This window comes from Hippopotamus amphibius, chromosome 5 (assembly GCF_030028045.1).
Source record: "Hippopotamus amphibius kiboko isolate mHipAmp2 chromosome 5, mHipAmp2.hap2, whole genome shotgun sequence".
In the NCBI taxonomy this organism is placed as follows: domain Eukaryota; kingdom Metazoa; phylum Chordata; class Mammalia; order Artiodactyla; family Hippopotamidae; genus Hippopotamus; species Hippopotamus amphibius.
In genome coordinates this window covers 17,721,244-17,741,471 of record NC_080190.1, presented here as the reverse complement: position 1 = coordinate 17,741,471, position 20,228 = coordinate 17,721,244, and the positions used below count along the sequence as shown (strand labels likewise).

At 43.2% G+C, this 20,228-nt stretch overlaps 1 protein-coding gene across 1 annotated transcript; it reads left to right on the top strand.

Annotated features, from left to right (window-relative positions):
* The first annotated feature begins 7,686 nt into the window (after positions 1 to 7,686).
* ADRB1 (adrenoceptor beta 1) lies at positions 7,687 to 9,087 on the top strand. The gene has a single exon (XM_057736283.1). The coding sequence runs from the start codon at positions 7,687 to 7,689 to the stop codon at positions 9,085 to 9,087; it is 1,401 nt and encodes a 466-aa protein (XP_057592266.1).
* Positions 9,088 to 20,228: the final 11,141 nt, after the last annotated feature.

Sequence of the window (20,228 nt, the reverse complement as noted above, 5' to 3'; positions counted from 1 at the left end):
ACTAAAATGACATAATTTGAAATTATGTAATAAAAAGCATCTAAAACAAAAATGCATAAGCCAGGATGTTTTCAAAATCTCCCATCAAGACAGGTTTTGCTATAAAACACAGATTATTTTAACTTGCTTAATAAATTACTTTAAGTCTAAGTCAACTCTCAGATAAGGACTTATGAAAACTATACATAGGAATGAATATGTACGAGTGGGAATGTTTTAAACCAAGATTATTATCCTCAAGAGAGAGCTATGAAAATATACATAATCTCTGTTAATTAGTAACGGGGGAGACGTCAAAATGCCTGCCGAGTGACTGGCAGCAGAAGCGAGGAAAGGTAAGGTGTGGGATGGAAATGGTAACAAGTCGGAGTAAAATCATCACTTTAGATATTTTCAGAATAAGAAAAAAATACATTTTCAGGACTATGTCAAGACCATTTCACTGCATTTTCCATGCCTTTCGGAGAGCCTCAAAGTTCAACATGCCCATGACACAGCTACCTGGTTTGGAAAAGGTATTAAGGGTGAGGAAACAACCAAGCAAGTGGAGCTTACTTTTTAATTTTCTTTTCCAGACTCCCAAACAGCTTCATTTTGACTTTTAAGTAAAATCCCCAAAGCTGTCACAACTTTTGGGCTTTTGATTCTCAGTAAGTCTTCTGTGAATTTGTTTTCTAGTTACAGATTTAAAAACAAAAGAAAAAACCAAGTTACTTAATCGCTTTGCTTTGCTTTTTGGGTTTTTTGTTTTTGTCTTCAGAGTTAGCATTCATGTGGCACTTCCAGAAATTCACATTGAAATGTACTAACAAAGAGACTTTCATTTGTGTGGATAAATATGATTATTCTTCTAGATGTATTATATTTAAACCAATTGAAAAATACAAATAAACATTGCATGATGGAATCTCTTCACTCATTCAGAGCTATTTATTGAAAACATGACTCCATGACTTGCTCCAGGCCCCCAAATACATCATGCAATTTAATTATGCTGACAAGTAGTAATAGGTGGGTCAAAATCTGTTAAGGATGCAGGCTCTGGTAATTAAAGATTAGCTCAGGAGGCAGGAGAATCAAGAACTCCCTTTCCCTTTCCTTGAAACCTTTAGCACGTCTCTCTCCTTATGCTTCAGTGTCTCCGTATTAAAACAGGAAGGAAAAAACCCAACCATTTCTCCACCAGTGTGAAATGTAACATATTTAGAAGAGGTCTGCAAAGGAGGTCACTTCCCCTTTAACATTTAATTAAGGGATAATGCTCTGGAAACAGAAAGCTATCATAGGACAAAGATTTCTAACAGGTTTTATTCAAGGAGCTGCAGAGCTGAGACATTGCGGAAGATAAATGTCACGTCAAAGGTCTGATATTTGTTTTCAAAGCAAAAAGCCTGACCACAGTGCTTATCAAAACCAAAATAGCAGCAATCGTGTCCCACTGGTGTGGGACCCTGCCCTTCCGAGGCAAAGGACTTGCCATGCCCCTATTTATGGAGTGGATCTGGATGAGGGTTTATACAGTATGTAAGTGATGAGTAAGTTAACTACAAAAATATGTATCCAATACAAAGAAGTAGAAAAATGTGTGAAAGAAGATACCTGTTTGGCCTCTCAAAGTAGTGAAAAGAAAACGATGTAAATGATTTGGTCTGCCACCCAGAGGCAGGACAACTTGCTTCTTCCATCGGTTCCCTTTGGCAATTCCATTCCCTTGGATGGCCCACATCTATCTTCCATGTGTGAATGGAAAACACATTGTCTTCTTTTATTTTAGAGAGTGTACATAAGCGTTTAAGTGGTTCCTCTATTCCACAGGAATTTACAAAGTACCAACTACATGACCAAAAGAAATGGGAGCTAAAATGTTTAAAAGGTATCATTTCTACCCCTTAGAAACTTAAAATAAGGGCTTGGGGGATTCTTGTTGCTACAAACTTCTCCATTTTTTACAACATAATCTTATCAGGAGCACAGTTAAGACTCTGTTAAAATAAAACCTAGTTTTCAATAATTAGCACAGCTTGTTGTCATTACAAGCTCTAGACTTGGGCAAACTGAAGGACAGCTCTTAGCCAAGTGCTTTTTATGTGTACTGATAATAGCCCCATCACCGCCAGCACTTTAAGGTAAGCTCTCAGCTGATGAATGATCAATTTTTATTCATTACACAACTGAAGAAGAACAGAACTTAGGAAAGTTGGCTACATTTTATATTGCATTATCTTCCTTTTTTTTTTTAAGTTATTGGTTATGGCACTACATAGTTGAGAAAAAAAAAAAATCCCTTCTCTGATGCTAGTAATTTCACCATTGAACTACTGTAAAGGAATTTATGTCAGAGAATCACATAAACACTTTTAAAAAACAGAGTAGAGTACCTGCCAAGGAAGGGCACAAAAATGGGGGGGGGGGGGGGACTTTTTCAAAAAGGTGATTTCCCAAAGGTAAAGGCACTTAAAAATTGTTCAGTTATCCAGCCTCTGAGTTGTATTAACATCTAGTGTGAGAAAGGAGTCAGCTGATAAAAAGAAGCTTATATAAGTGAATTGACTCTTCTCATACAAGCAAATCCTGACACCCTTCATGGTTTTTGAAATGTCATGATGATTGGATGAGGCCACATTTGATGCATTACAAATATACGGTGCTATATGAGATTTCCAGAAGGTCTCACATACATTATCTCATGTAATCCACATGCAACCCTGTGAGGGAGCAAGCGGGGAGTGCATTTTAAAAGATGAACCCGCTGCTGAAGGTCAAACTTAAAAGTGACGCCAGGACACAAACCTGGATCTTCTGCCTACCAGGTCTGAACACTTTCAATGCATCCAAATTTTGAAAAATATTATTATTGGCTCTTGCATTGTTCAATGTACTCTTTAGAAATATCGGGAAGAGGAGGAGGAGGCAGAGAGAGAGGAAGTGGAAGGGAGGAGAGCTTTTGAATTGTCCAAATAGTCCACACTTTGCTATGATTACACCACTGTCTTCTGTGCTTCTTATCACAGTGGATGCAATCGCTTGTCCCTGTGTAAACTGTGGCTTCAAAACCAGTATATGACCTTAAGCCAGCCACGGGTGCAAACTGTTCTTCGGTTAGTTTAGCGCTGAGCGAATGTTTTAGCAGTAACATTGCTTTATGTGCAAAGTTGTGTATCTTTCCTCAGAAACAGCCACTAGAGCTCTGAACAATGAATTCTGCCACCTATAATCGGCCTCAAGGTGAATTATGCTAACTTACTGATTTGATACACTTCTTAGGGCTTTACTTGGAAATTCCCCCCAGACTTCCTCTGGCCTACCTTCCAGCAGCTATCCAGTTAGGCTACTCACTATTATATTAATCTCATTTTCCAGCAAAGTCAGCCGAAGAATGGAAAGGTCTTGTATTTTGAAATGCTTATGTGAAAATATTGACTAGGTTATAGGAACATGAATCATTACTCTAAATTTGAAGCATGATAAAAGACTGTAACTCCAAAAACTCTATTTCTCATACTAGTAAATATGAGAATATTTTCATAAATTATACATTATAGGGCTTCCCTGGTGGTGCAGTGGTTAAGAATCCACCTGCCAATGCAGGGGACATGGGTTTGAGCCCTGGTCCGGGAAGATCCCACATGCTGTGGAGCAACCAAGCTCGTGCGCCACAACTACTGAGCCCACGTGCTGCAACTACTGAAGCCCACACGCCTAGAGCCCATGCTCCACAACAAGAGAAGCCACGGCAATCAGAAGCCCAGGCACCACAATGAAGAGCAGCCCCTGCTCTCCACAACTACAGAAAGCCTGGGTGCAGGACTGAAGACCCAATGCAGCCAATAAAGTAAAAATAAATTAATTAATTTTAAAAAACATTAAACATTTATGAATCAAACCCTAATGTCAATGAATGTTAAGCAACACTAGTAAACATGGGAAAGATAAAAATGGATGGTCCTGGCTCTCAGTGGGCTTACGATCCATATGGGAAGAAAAGAGAAATTAAAAATTATAAAAATTAAGTCACAATAGAAGAGACATCAAGAGGCCACATATTGTTCATTGACACATGAGATGATGTTAGCAGAGTAAGTACTATGGGTAGGGGAAGAAGAGATCATTTCTAGAAACAGTGAGCAGGGATGGCTGTCAGGTACAAAAGACGTCAGCCAGATCTTGAAAGCTGAACCCAATAAGACAGAGATGGAGGAGGGGAAAGATCCCAATGAGAAAGTATACAGATGCAAAAAAAAAAAAAAAAAGATATACATCCAAAAAACGAACTTACAGAACTGCAAGTTAGGGCGACGTGGAAAGTTCTACTACGAGATAATGCTGGAAAGCCTATTTGGAACCGGACGGTGGAGGGCTTTGAAGGCCACGTTGAGGAGTTGAGGTCTCAACAGAAAAGCACCTTGGTCAAAGCATTTTACAAATATGAATTTGGCTGTGGGGTGCCAGACTAAATGGACTGGGGAGGACTGGAGGCCAGGAGATCAGAAAGAACCCATAGCAAGTTCAGGTGGGGGATGAAGGCAGTGGGATGGGAAAGGTAAGGTGGGGGTGGGAAATACTGAGGAAGAATCCCACTAATTTTCAATGTGCTGACTAGCATGTATTGCTGGAGCTTTCTGTTCCTTTCTAAAGTATTGTCAAGCCTGTGGGTTCCCGAGAACGGATTTATGCTAACAACTGGGAGTGGGAAGTGGGGAAGAGGAGGATGTACTAATTTTGAATTTGCAACATCTAATACCTGTATAAGTGGATATGTTTTCCTCTTATCTTGTATTCTTATCTAAGGACAAAAAAATGTTAGCTCAAAAACTTTTTTGTTTGTTTGTTTCATGAAGTGTAGGGATTAAAGGAAATCCAAGAACATTTTATTTTAAAAGAAAGCGAACTCTAGTTGAATATGAACTATTCCAAACTTTTCTATCAGTACAACTGAAGGACAGCCCCAAGAATCCCAGGAATCCCTTTATGCCTGCAGCCCTACATTAGAACTCCTATCAAAACAACCTTCTGGGTTTGGATATTTGTGATTTAATGTATTCATTATCCAGAAATTCAGGGAAACTTGATTTATCTCTGAATGAACAGGGAAAAAAGTGTCGGGAGAGTTTTTTAACAATTCAAATCTCGTGCCTTGGTATTTCTGCTGTGTTTATACATATACATATACCAATACATGTATGTATACAAAATGTATACAAATACATACGTCTTTGTACATATGGTAATGCTATTGGCATCCAGGCTTCTGCACTGAAACTGTACAACTGAGCTCAGGCCTTATCGCTCACAGAAATGCAATCCCTTTGCCCTTCAGGGGCCCTTAAGCTCGGCACACAATATTCTGGTAACACCACTTGACAGAAAGATGGCGCCCGACAGAAAGCCTCCTCCCCACATTCCCTACACCTCGCTGCACAGCCTAGCACTGAGAATCCTGCAGAATCCAACTCTTTCCAACCCCTTGGCTATTTTGAGACTGCCCCTTGAGGGTGGGAACAGAAAAAAAGTCGGAAGGGGAGACAGGTTTGCAGCGACTTGGGTACTTAGGGCTCTCTGGGACCATACACTGAACTCAGGGTGCAGGCCTCCAATGCCCCCTCTTTCTAGCTGTCTCCTTTTCTTGGTCCCCCTTCTCAAGCTCTCCAAGTTGGCAGAACTAGGCTGACAAGCCCTAGGGCAGGGGTGAATAAACAAATAAACCACCCACACCCACCCTCTTTATAGCACCGATTATCAAGTTTGGGCCTAAAGCAAGTTTATATGTTTGGATATAGAGAAGGTGGTTAAAACTGCTTGGCTTTATACACTGAATAAAGACTGCTTTTAGCTCTTGACTTGGGTAGCTGTGGAAGTCAGTCTTTCTCTACAGAGTAAGGATATGAGTTTGTTCCTTTCAGACGCTAGAAAGATGTGTGAGCATTATATAACATTTTCCTGCACCCGTACATGGGTAATTAGAAGCTGTTTACTTTTCAAGGATTCAATTAAAGGCTTTTTATTTTCAAGGCTGAGCTGAGGACCCTACTGTGGTGCAGTTAGACAGGGGGCTTGAACACCTTCTGCTGCATTGTGTGTTCAAGGTGCCCATCCTGTAGGCGGGTCCCCACATACAATCATACCGACTGCAGGGCTGACTCACTAATTTTAAACCCACTCAGCTGCTAACTCAAAAGTCTCTGATATAACTTTAAATTCGATCAGATTTTAATCTTCTGGGGTGTTTACATATTTTCTTCTCTCATCCCTCCAAAATTAATGTAATCCTAGGGTTCTGAGAATCCGGGAACTTGGGCCAAGGAGAAAACAACCCAGCAGACCAAGAAATCTGAAATCTCAATTCACTAGGTCAACCAAAGCTAATGTACCTTTTGGTCTGCGTTGACCCAGCTCAAATTATAAAATCATGTGAGTAATAAAACACAAAATCCTGGTGTCATTACTGAATGTGAAAAGTCTGAAATGTAATTAAACGTGTTCTGTCTTGGTGGTGGTGTCATTGACTCTACGTTAACATTCTTGTTTCCTTAAGCCTCTCTTTACATTATCGACACACACTGTCGAAACATACTCACACATCCATCAGTTGGGACTGGGGAACGTGTGCTTTTCCAACTGGTCCTCAGCATTAGCTGTCAGATGCACAAACCTTCCCCATCCTTTCGCATCTGCTGCCCTGGAACAACAGAAGCTTCTTGCAAGAATAGCTCCCAGAGAACGTTCCTGACAGATGCGCGGTTTTCTCTAGCAAGGCGCTTGCTGGAAAGTTTCCTCTAACCGTTAACACCCGCCTCCGATCCCCCGAGCTGGCAGGAGGCAGGCTGACTGGGTCCCCTCTTGACTGAGGAAGTGTTTTACACACACTCTCGTAGGCTGCCCAATACGAGAAACAATCTTGCAGCCAGACTCCTCCAATCCCAGTGAACAGACCGTCCAGGGCGCTCCCGTGCTTCAAGAACACCGAGGTCCCCTCCCTGCTAAAGGAAGCGCGCGCCCTGCAGGAAACCTGGGCACTGGAGGTAGACCGGTGGTGAGTTGAGCCGGGGCGCAGGAGGGAACCAAACGCCGGAGGCGAACGGGGCGCAGGAGAAGAGAGACTGGGGGCCGCGAGAAGGGGCAGGGTGGGAGCAGGGCGCAGTAGGGAGCCGAGGGAACTGGGCTCAGGCAGGGGCGCGCGCGCAGGAACCCGCGGGCGCCGAGGAGGCGCTCGCTTGGCCATCTGCCCTGGACTCCCCAGAGCCGCTGAACCGCCGGTAGGAGGGGGGGGTGCGGGGAGTTGGGGCGGGGGGGGACCCGATAGGGGCGTGCCTTAGCCGGGATTGGCTGCAGGAGCCTGACGCGAGGCCCCGGGGGTTGGCTCGGGGGAGTGGGAGTGGAGTGGGGTGGGGTGGGGTGGGTGCTGGGTGCCGGGGCGGCGGGCTCCGCGCGCTCAGAAACATGCGGAGGTCCCGGCAGCTGCTCCAGCAGCGACAGCGGCTCCAGCAGCAGCGGCGGCTGCGGCGGCGGCGACAGCGCACAGCTCCGGCGGGGAAGGCGCCCGGCGCCCATGCCTCCGGCCCCGCGCCGCAGCTGTCCTGACCTGGCCGCGACCTCCCTCCGCGCGCCCCGCCGCCCGGGCCCCTGGGGGGTTCTCCAACCGCGTCCCAACTCCGCCACACCCCCCTCCCCCGGCCTCCGCAGCTCGGCATGGGCGCGGGGGCGCTCGCCCTGGGCGCCTCCGAGCCCTGCAACCTGTCAACGGCCGCGCCGCTCCCCGACGGCGCGGCCACGGCGGCGCGGCTGCTGGTGCCCGCGTCGCCGCCCGCCTCGCTGCTGACCCCGGCCAACGAGGGATCCGCGTCGCTGTCGCAGCAGTGGACGGCCGGCATGAGCCTGCTGATGGCGCTCATCGTGCTGCTCATCGTGGCGGGCAACGTGCTGGTGATCGTGGCCATCGCCAAGACGCCGCGGCTGCAGACGCTCACCAACCTCTTCATCATGTCCCTGGCCAGCGCCGACCTGGTCATGGGGCTGCTGGTGGTGCCGTTCGGGGCCACCATCGTGGTGTGGGGCCGCTGGGAGTACGGCTCCTTCTTCTGCGAGCTCTGGACCTCGGTGGACGTGCTGTGCGTGACGGCCAGCATCGAGACCCTGTGTGTCATCGCCCTGGACCGCTACCTCGCCATCACGTCGCCCTTCCGCTACCAGAGCCTGCTGACCCGCGCGCGGGCGCGGGCCCTCGTGTGCACCGTGTGGGCCATCTCGGCGCTGGTGTCCTTCCTGCCCATCCTCATGCGGTGGTGGCGGGACGAGGGTGACGAGGCGCGCCGCTGCTACAACGACCCCAAGTGCTGCGATTTCGTCACCAACCGGGCCTACGCCATCGCCTCGTCCGTCGTCTCCTTCTACGTGCCCCTGTGCATCATGGCCTTCGTGTACCTGCGGGTGTTCCGCGAGGCCCAGAAGCAGGTGAAGAAGATCGACAGCTGCGAGCGCCGCTTCCTCGGCGGCCCCGCGCCGCCGCCCTCGCCCGCGCCCGGGTCCCCGCTGCCGGCCGCCGCCTCCGCCCCGGTGGCCAACGGGCGCGCCGGCAAGCGGCGGCCCTCGCGCCTCATGGCCCTGCGCGAGCAGAAGGCGCTCAAGACGCTGGGCATCATCATGGGCGTGTTCACGCTCTGCTGGCTGCCCTTCTTCCTGGTCAACGTGGTGAAGGCCTTCCACCGCGACCTGGTGCACGACAGACTCTTCGTCTTCTTCAACTGGCTGGGCTACGCCAACTCGGCCTTCAACCCCATCATCTACTGCCGCAGCCCCGACTTCCGCAAGGCCTTCCAGCGCCTGCTCTGCTGCGCGCGCCGGGCCGCCTGCGGGGGCCACGCGGCCGCCGGAGAGCCGCCGCGCGCCTCGGGCTGCCTGGCGGTGACCGGGCCAACGCCGTCGCCCGGGGCCGCCTCCGACGACGACGACGAAGACGAGGACGTCGGGGCCGCGCCGCCCGCGCGCCTGCTGGAGCCCTGGGCCGGCTACAACGGCGGCGCGGCGGCCGGCGGCGACTCGGGACGGGAAGAGCCCAGCCGCCCGGGCTGCGCCTCGGAATCCAAGGTGTAGGGCTGGGCGCCCCTCCCCGCCTCCCCGCCTCCCCAGCCCGCGCGCGGGCTCTGCGCCCCGCGAGGAAGAGAACCCGGGCGCCCCTGAATGGCTTCCCGGGGGAGGAGGAGATCTGTGTTTACTCAAGACCGAAAGCAGGTGAATTCGAAGCCCGCAAACCTCGTCTGCATCATCCAAGGCAAACAGAAAAGCCACGGACCGTTGCACAGAAAGGAAAGTTTGGGGAGGGGTGGGAGAGTGGCTTGCTGATTTTTCTTGGAGTCTTTTTTTCTCTTTGTGGTCCGGCTTTCTTTTGTGTGTGTGTGCGTGTGATACGTCTTTAGATATTTTTGCCCCAGGCGGTTTTTAACACTTTCTGCGATGACCCGGGGAAGGGAGGGGAGAAGCGTTAGGAGATGAAAGTCTCTCGGCTTGGCTTCCATCCTGTCCCGGAACAGGAGCGGTCAACCGGAGAGAGAGGAGAGAATGACAGTTTGTCAGGACGTGTTTCCTTTGCTTTCCTGAGAAATTTCATTTTAATTCCTGAGTAATGATTTCTCCTGTTCTTAAAGCAGAAGGAAAGGATGGATGAAAAAATCGCGTTTCAGGAAATTTTAAGCTATTCTTGGAACAAGCCTCACCTTGCTTTCCTTTCGTAGGGCAAGCCGGCTGTCCCCAGCGCCTCGGTGGTCAGGCTGAGGGGTTCCTACCTCACACTGTGCACATTGCACAGCAAGATAGAAAGACTTGTTTATATTAAACAGCTTATTTATGTATCAATATTAGTTGGAAGGACCAGGCGCTGAGCCTCTGTGACATGTGACTCTGTCCACTGAAGACAGGACGGAAAAAAGAAAAAGAGGAAACAGTTCAGATTACTGCACATGTGGCTAAAAACGAAAAACAAAACAAAACAGGCGTGATTCAAAGTGGCATTTTTGCACAGTATTAGGAACTGTTAAGTCCACAGAAGATGTTACTTGCACAAAAAGAAATTAAATATTTTTTAAGGGGGGTGGGGTGGGGTGGGGTAGGGGCAGATCTTAAAAACTAAAATAAATTTGAAACTCTAATTCTGTTGCCTATTATGTTATTGAGCTAATGATTTATTGGAAAAATACCTTTTTATACTCTTTTATCATGGTACTGTAACTGTATCCATATTATAAATATAATTATCTTGAGGATTTTTTATTATTTTTTTATGTCCAAGGGCCCACGTGAATGTGCTGGTAAAATTTAGCACTTGTGTGTAAATACTATTTCCTCTCTGTGTTTTACCAAGTATTTATACTCTGGTGCAACTAACTACTATGTGAGGAATTGGTCCATGTGCAATAAATACCAATGAAGCACAAAAAAGATTATGTACTGTGTGTCTGTAAGGGGTCAGTGAATGGAAAAGACAGTTTGTTTTGTTCAAAATATAGGCTGGATTTCCCATAGAGCTCTTTTAATAGCTTTTCATGACTCAATAGCATAGCAAAATGCCTCTAGACCAAATAAGGCGTGCACCTACTGAGAGCTGCAGACTTGCCCTAAATTTTCACAGCCGGATTCAGAGTATTCTAGACTACTTGTAGGTGTTCTCCAGATCCCATCTGCCGTACTTGCCTTAAGAAGTAACATTTGGGATTGTGCATCTTCTAAAAAAAAAAAAATGAGTCAGGTAATTCAGCTGCAACTTTGCACAGAAATGCAGGAAAGAAGATGAACTTGTGGAACCATCATTGCCTACTTGGAATTTGGTGAGTGTCACCTACGGCTGGTTTTTGTTTTCCAACAGAAAATCACAGCCTGCTGTGTGTGCAGATTTCTCCAGTGGCTGTTTAGAACGCAGAATGTGTTCATGGTCAAGCAAAAGTTTATAAAAGCGCTTTTAAGTAAATATTTTTTCTCTTGTATAATTAAATAGACCATTTCAGCAGAAGTTCTAGCTGGGTAGGTAACAGGTAAAAGTAAATGTGAAGTTCTAAAATTTCCTAACAAAATTATGACACCCCCAGTGAATAGGGTAGTTTTCCTAAAATTAGTTCCTAAGGAAAGTATAGTGAAATTCTATCATGGGATTAATTCTACATTCCCCAAAATAAGTTTTAGTATTTCTCTTTGTATTTTTAAACAAGCTTTTCATTTCATGATGGTACAGTAAAGAAACCAAAGTGAAGAGGAAAAAGTTTTGATTCATACTGAGATTTGATATGAACAAACTCTTCTCTGCTAAGGAAAGCCAAGACCGATTATCTATTTTTTTTTTCTTTTTTGCAATGGGATAAAGACCAGGAAAGAGGAGAGTCTTCTGAGAAAGCTTAATGTTGCTGATGTTTTAGAGACCAGCAGAAAGGTGCATGAACAGTAGCAGTTTCAACAAAAGCTGCTATGAAGTTTAACCCCTTTCTCCAGAAAAAAGAAAAAAATAAAGGTGGAGAGGAAGGAGATGGCAAAAGTTATTTAAAAATAAAAAGATAAATACCTAGAGAAACTTATTGTGGAGAATGTAAGAATTCCAGGATGAAATCTCACTATTCTCTCCCCTAGAAACAAATACAGCCCATTTCTAGCCTCCTTTCCCCTACCTGAGGATAGAAGATGCATTTTGTTAGGGGTTTTGTTCCTTTTATTTTAAGTCATACTAGAAAATTAATAGACAATGTCTACAGTTTCATCTGAAGAGCACTCAAGTACCAGATAATGTTTCACATTCCTGTTTTGTCTAGATAAGTCTTTACATTTAAATAAAAAGAAATTTTCCCAGACCCACACTTATATATAAACCCACCAAACCTCAGGTCTCAAAATCATGAAAGTCCTATAAACTTTAATAACAAATATATATATAATTTAACTGCTTAGTGGACGGGTCTAAACTCTTCAGTGACTTAGAGGAAACCACTATAATCTTGGGGCCAGCTTATATGTATTTGTAGGAAATAGAAAAAAGAGTTTTCTGTGATCTCTTGAGTTCTCTGAGATTATGAGGATTGAGAAACAGAGCTTGTCAGTGATTGCAACTACCCACGAAAGCTTTTTGTTGCTTTGAAGAAGATACTGATTTATGATAGAAATGTAGGAATCTGTGCTGCTAATCCTAATAGCTATGGCAGTGAGGAGAGGAAACTGCCAGTCCTGTTTAATCTGGTGAGACAGTGCACAGCAGAGATGGGGGTGGGGGGACAGTGAACATGCAGAAAATCAACCTGAACCCATGGGTTTGTGTGTAACAGTACCAAACGCATAAACCTTAAAATGAAAACTGTAAACATATGACCAAGATTCACTGATTTGCTACATTTGAAATTATGTTTCGGGTGCAGACTATGAAGTTCTCTATGTGTAACAAGATATTCCAGCAACTGTAAATTCTCCCTCCAGTGTAGGAATGTATACTTGATATAGCAGATAGCTTCATCAAGCTTGGTGAACTTGCCGATATAAAACTTTGCTTATTTTTTCTATGCAGGCATTCTTTGGAATGGGAATTATTAATAACTTCTAAGTGGCTATTGTGAAACCTTTCCTTGTTAAGCACACTTTCCTAGCTTATTTTAATTTCACATTTTGTTGAACATGCTAACTTCCTCTGGCAATATATAAAATTGCCAGGCGGAAATTCTGCACTCAAAGTCTCAGAATGATATTCAAGTTTTTAGCAAGAGCTTCTAAGCAAGGGTCAAAAGGAAAATTATTCTATTAAGTTTTGCTGCCATTTGTGAAAAGCTTAAAAAAATTTTTTTAAACAAAGCTGGATCCATCAGTTCTTTGGAAGGAAAAAAATTTAAAACCTTAGCCATAATTCAAATTAATCACGTTGGCACAGATAATTTAGTTTTATTTGTACATTTCTGGCATAATGTGCTGAGAAATACTAATTCTTTTGACTCCCTGCCAATTTGCTACTAATCAAAATGGAGAAGATATGCACTGTTTGGATTATACCTAAAAATAGTTGTGCTACAGTCACATCAGCAAATGGAATTAAATTAATCTCTCTTTCTTCTCCTTCACACACACCCTCCACGTTATTTAAATTTCCATCTAGAATATTGCTGCTGAATCTCATAATTTGTGATTCAATGTGTCCCAAATTGCACTGCTACATTGCAACTATTTTAAAGCAAATTCTATTGGACTGCTTTCTGAGAAATACACCTCTCCTTAATTTCCAACTTTTATCCTGCTCTCATTTAAAAAGTCTCTACTAAATAGTCTGTATAATTTTATCAAAGGAGTATTAATACTATAAATAGACACTTTGTGGATTAATTTACTTCCTAATAGTCTTTTTACCCTTTTGTGGGAGGAGGGAGATAATTTCTGAATCAATAAGACTTGGTCATTTGATGGAGCAGTTAATAGGCTTCCAAATCCAATTGCTCTAATGACAGACTGGAAAATAGCAGCGCCAGGGAGAAGCTGACACTATGCTGGCAATACTAGAGCATGACCTTGGCAGTCATCTTAGCAGCACCTAAGAAAGCATGGAAAGTAACTGCCCGCACTGTTTATACCTTTGTCTTCATTTACATGTTGCCTTCACACTGAACTCATCTCTACCTTTCCGGTACCTGAAGCCAGTTCTTGTCTTGGACCTACCATATACTCACCAGCCCTTTTCTTGAGTGCTTCTTCATTCCTCTTGAATGTACTAGAACCATCTAGATCATCTAGTTCTAAATAAATTTTCCTCCTAGGATTGTCTTCCTAGCGTAACTTCTGAACAGTTTCCTAAAACTCTGATTTTCAGCATCTCTCAATACTTAGAATTCTTGTTTTCTTCTCTCTCCACATTCCCTGGCTCATAGCTATTAATTAGCAAGATCACACTGTTTTCTTCCTATTTATGACACAGAACGTACCTATGATGCATTTTAAATGTCTTCAGTTTGGATTTCTTCCTGCGAATTTCAGTGTTGCTCATAATTATGATTAGAAAAAATTTTAAACTCTTGTCTCTGTTTTTCCTATAAAAAGTCTTCATGTTGAGTTTAATATTTGGGGTGTGGGGCTTTCTTAACAGGCTTTATTTTTCTGTTTATTTTTCAGTTCTTAGCTGTATGATCTCGTCAGTTTTTCAGCATCCTGACTGCAAAGGATAACATGAGATGTTCTACCCTCAACTATTTGTGAATTAGTTTTCCTAATCATTATTAGGCTAGCTGATTTGTGGGAACTGTGGGTAAATTTCTACTCTAGGAGAACAGAAAACTTGTTCAAGCAGACAGTCCAAACACTGGCTGCTCTGGCTGCTCTGGCTCCTCTGTATTTGCTGCTGTGCCCGGTGACCTTGGGGAAGTCAGTTTGTTTCCCTGCTACTCGGGTTCACTCCCCACAAAGCCTGATCAGTAGCCTTTGTTTGTAAATCCCTTTGAAATGCTCTGGTAGAAGGAGTTTATAGCTTTGCACAGTCTATCATTTCAAATACTTCCTTCTGACCTTCTTTTCCCTTTCCTTGCAACTCCACCCACAAAATCCCTGTTGTTTTTTTTTTAAGTGAAAAGAACAACTAAGAATAGCAAAAAAATGTACAATACCCCATGCATCCCAACAAACAGTCCTTCACATATTATTATACTTAAAATTCCGCAAAAACCACAACTGAATAAAATAGTCTTATTCCCAAACATCGGATTAAAAAACCTGTTTGCTCTGTGCTAAGCGAAAGTGGTTGTTTAATGATTCTGAACCCACAGCCACTCTGAGAAAAGTAAGTCAATTTGGAAAGTTACTCAACTCTACGATTTTGCATTGTTGTAAACCCTAAAAGCAACTTTCTAGACTGTTTTCCTTTTCCTGGAATAGCAATTCAGAGATGAAAAGTGCTGAGAGCAATGGAGATTTGTATTTTTGCTTACTTCTCTTTTGTGGCTTGCAGGACATTGGGTTTCTTTGTTCCCAACTTAATAAACAGTGACAAACCTACAAGAACTTCACCGACTTAAAATATCTGCTATGTTAACTAAAGAAACTCACCTGCAATCTTTTCTTTTTTTTTTTTTTTAGCTCTTTATTGGAATATAATTGCTTTACACTGTGGTGCCAGTTTTTGCTATACAACAAAGTGAATCAGCTGTATTTATACATATATCCCCATATCCCCTCCCTCCCGCGACTCCCTCCCACCCTCCCTATCCCAGCCCTCTAAGTCATCACGCATCATTGAGTTGATCTCCCTGTGTTATGCAGCAGCTTCCCACTAGCTATCTATTTTACGATTGGTAGTGTATATGTGTCAGTGCTACTCTCTCACTTCATCCCAGCCTCCCCTTCCCCTCCATGTCCTCAAGTCCGTTCTCTACATCTGCATCACGTGCAATCTTGGGGTCCTAGTTAAAAATGCTTTTAATGAGTAAACATTAATAGATGTTCCAATGACTTTTTCTGCACAGTAGGATTTTTCTCTAAAGCCATTAAAGGTAACAGTTTAGTAAGATGCTCTTTTTAAAGAATTCCTGGTGCTTTAATGATTCTATGATCAATCCTGAAATAATGTGTGTGGGTTTTTTTCCCTTAAAATAGGCATACCTAAGTAAAACTGAGTCACTCAGAAAAATTGCAGAATCTTCAGCTTGGAAAGGACCTTGATATGTCTAGTAAACAATACTCCTACTATCTATAAAATAATCAACAGGGACATACTGTATAGCACAGGGAACTCTACTCAATATTCTGTAATAACCTATATGGGAAAAGAATCTGAAAAAGAATGGAGATTATATATATGTGTGTGTGTGTGTGAATCACTGTGCTATACACCTGAAACTAACACAATATTGTAAATCAACTATACTCCAATATAAAATAAAAAATAAATTAAATTTAAAAAATAAAGGAAATGCACGCGCACACACGCACACACACAAAACCCCAAACACCCCTATACTCAAACAAAGGTGTACCTAGATCAGTGCAGACCACCAAGACTGATGAGATATAATTTGAGATGTAAAGACCTAGCCCATCACTTAATTGACAGTCCTATCAGCAAATGTCTCCTTTGTAGCTAACCCAAACCCATCTTGCTATTTTGACTCGTGATTAATCTCAACGGAATCTGAAAACTCAGATGACTGAGCCACTATTTTCTGTATTAAAATCCTTCAGATGATATATATGAAAAACAGTGGCCTCCCCCTCAGCTTCCTATGTGCTAATTCCATTTCCTCTTATAAACAACTTTCATTTCATTTCAAATCCTTTCATTCTTTCTGTTGTTCAAATGGGAATCCCATTGCATCCCAGTTATAGGGATTTTTCCTGGCGAGAGACTAGAATGAAATGCATCACAGTGCAGTGATCAGTGTGGCATCAGGCCTGGTGGCATCAACATGCCATCCTTCCAGTAAATGTGCTGCTAATTTTTTTCAGCATCACTGAGTGACCAAACTCCGACGATCTGAAAAAAATATGGTACCAAGTGACAAAGGGTAACATGAAAATTATAAGTCCTTACAATGTTGCAAAAAGCATGCTTGCAAGCACAGGACAATATAAATTTTACTCAAACCAGGCAACCAAGAGAACTCCCTTCCCCAAGAGGCAAATGTTTACAAGTCTCTTCAAACCTTTTGAGTGTTAATACACCTATATGGATAAATCATTTTCTTTCACATTAGAGGTGCTCAGAAGACACTTGGGGAGCTTAACTATTTGGAGGATTTCTGTGATTAGTTTTTGAGTTGTGATTCATATGTTAGCCTGTTCCTAAAAGATTGAGAGTACCATGTCCTAAGTGAGTGTGCTATACAGGACACAACCAGCCAAAAACACTGGGCCTGTCCCCGAGGCACCCACACTCTGGCTGGGGAGACCAGACACCCACAAGTGAAAAGTGACAGAGAATAAGGCAGGGGTGGCTGCATGCCAGACGTGTGGCCAAAAGTAAGGGCTCTCGACCAGCTCTATCTAATAAAAATACAATGCAAGCTGTATGTTTAATTTTACACTTTCTAGTAGCCACATTTTTTTAAAGTAAAAAACAGGTGAAGCTAGTGTTATCATTTCAACATAGAACTGATGTAAAACCATATGAATGAGATGCTTTTTTTTGAATACTAAATCTTTGAAATCTAATGTACATCTTACACTTATAGCCATCTCAGTTGAGACTCACAACATTTCAGGTGTTCAACACCCACCTATGGCTGGTGGCTACTGTCCTGACATTTCAGTTCTAGAGTTCAGAGGAGGGAGTGGATGGATGGGATGGCGTAATCTAGAGGCTTGGTGATGTAGCAGATCTTCGATAAGGTGATAAAATGGTGTGAAAGGCCATTCCATGAGAAGTCACAACGGGAAGAAAAGTGCTTGAACAAGAGCATAGAGGTATAGATAGTGGAGATGAATTTTTTGACAATGAATAGTCAATTGCATGTTGTTGCAGTAATTAGGAGATGAGATTGGAAAAGCAGTTTGGGAGCAGATCAGAAGGTTAATGCAAAAATGTTGAACTTTAACCTTCCCAGAAGCCTGGAGGCTGATGAGCAAGAGGGTCACGAGAAAGGCAATGTTTTAGAAAGATTAACCTGGCATCAGAGGCGTGACAGGTGGATATCACGTCTTGATCTTCAAAATAACTCTGCAAGTCGATTCAATAATCATATTTTATAAATCAAAAGACTAATATGTATATAAACTCATACAATAAATATGAGCTCATTATTAAATTGGGTTTCTGATTTTCATATATCAACCCCAGGAGCCGACTTAGGGAAATGCATCCTTACCAAGCAGGTTTCTGAATGTCTAAGGCTGAGTGCCTGGTAAATGCCAGAAGATTCTGCCCCCTTTGGAGGTAAGGCATATGAGCTCAGGTGGTTTGTTCAAGGCAACAAGTAAAAGACTTCCCTGGTGGAAGATTCCACCTGCCAGTGCAGGGGACATGGGTTCAATCCCTGGTCCAGGAAGATCCCACATGCCGCAGAGCAACCAAGGCCGTGCGCCACAAATACTGAAGCCCGCTCGCGCAGAGCCCACGCTCCGCAACAAGAGAAGCCACCGCAGTGAGAAGCCCACACATAGGAACGCAGGGTAGCCCCCCAGTCACCACAACTAGAAAAGGCCTGCACCCAGCAATAAAGACCCAACACAGCTAAAAATTAAAAAACAACCAACCAACCAAAGAAAAAGACAACAGGTAAGCATTCTTTTGGTCAAGTCTAGGTACCTGACTCAAGTCCATCTCTTATTCATGTCACCAAACTTCTTGTCTGTTCCCCACTAGACTGGAAGTTCCTTCAGGATAAAGGCCTTGTCTTTTAATCTTTAACTCTCCAGTGTTCAACACATTGCCTGGTACAAGGTATGAATGCTGAATTTTCATTGACTGAATTCAGCTGGAAGCAGAGCACCAAGTCATGTGGCTTCTGCAACAATCCAAGCACAGAGTGATAAAAGGCCTCACTAGAGCAGTGCACTGCAAGAAGATGTGAATTAACCCTCTATTTCCTTTGAAATTCAGATTTTCACTATCAGACATAAATAACAGTTTCTCTAAGAAAGGTGCTAAGCCTCAAATTACAACATTCTTTGCTAGTGTCACAGGAAACAATGAGATTGTTTCCCAAATATTTCTAAGAAATGGATTTATTTCTAGAACTGGCACATAGACTGCGGGAATGTATTTTAGTAACATAAATTCAATGAGTATGAAGGTGGTATACACTGTATGAAAATATACAGCATTATTCTTTAAAAATAGGCATTTCACTAAAATTATTAAATAAGAACTACATGTTCTAGGCTCCAGGTTCAGTTGTCAATGTGTAAAATACTTGATTTATGTGTCACTTATTGTATTCTATTCTAAATGGGGTTCTCTCTTTTCTAACCGAAGGATTTATAGCCATTTTCCTTACTGAACTTTACAAGGGAAAAAGCCCCTTTTCTCACCCCCAAGTTTTCTCCCTGGACCCCCAACAGTCAACACAGCTAAGAGAATCAGATTTTGTTTCACTAACTTACAGATTTCAGTCTTAAATTTTATTTCTGCATTCCTGTCCTGTAAGAAATAACAACATATCCATTAAAAATGTGTTTGGAGCAAACAGACATCACAGCCCTCTCAACGTCTGTGTCTCCCACATAAGTCTTTTCCACTTGAACCAGATCCATCCTCGTAATCTTCCCATCTTAACGCAAGAAATAGAGTTCATATTGAACCTTCAGCTGTTTTGAGGGAAATTATACGGACTCTTCCCTTTTGACAAAGCGCTAGGACTTCAGCGGGTGTTCTTTTTTTATGTATGTATGTACTCAACACTGCAGAGTTGATTTTAAACAGCACTGCATTTTTATTACCTTGCCCAGATTACTGTTTGTAGCTTCCAACTGGGGAGGTGGGGAGCAATGCAGAGTCTGACCTGAGGAGCCCACCCACCCCCTCCACGGGGCTATGACCTTCCAGCATTTACAGGTCCTCAGCCTTAAACACTGAGAAACACATTTGGTAAGGATGCATTTCTCTGGATCAGCTCCCAAGAATCTATATAACATCAGAAAGCCAGTTTAATAATTTATAAGGTAAAGGAGGCACGAATATACAATGGAAAAAAGACAGCCTCTTCAATAAGTGGTGCTGGGAACATTGGACAGCAACATGGAAAAGAATGAAATTAGAACACTTCCTAACACCATACACAAAAATAAACTCCACGTGGATTAAAGACCTACATGTAAGGCCAGACACTATAAAACTCCTAGAGGAAAACATAGGAAGAACACTCTATGACATCCATCAAAGCAAGATCCTTTTGGACCCACCTCCTAGAATCATGGAAATAAAATCAAGAATAAACAAATGGGACCTCATGAAACTTAAAAGCTTTTGCACAGTGAAAGAAACCATAAACAAGACTAAAAGGCAACCCTCAGAATGGGAAAAAATAATTGCCTATGAAACAACGGACAAAGGATTAATCTCCAAAATATACAAGCAGCTCATGCAGCTTAATACCAAAAAAGCAAATAACCCAATCCACAAATGGGTGGAAGACCTAAATAGACATTTCTCCAAAGAAGACATACAGATGGCCAACAAACACATGAAAAGATGCTCAACGTCACTAATTATCAGAGAAATGCAAGTCAAAGGCACAATGAGGTATCACCTCACACCAATCAGAATGGCCATCATCACAAAATCTGGAAACCACAAATGTTGGAGA

Coding starts and splice junctions, on each gene's coding strand:
- ADRB1 (XM_057736283.1), top strand. CDS start 7,687: ATGGGCGCGGGGGCGCTCGCCCTGGGCGCCTCCGAGCCCTGCAACCTG.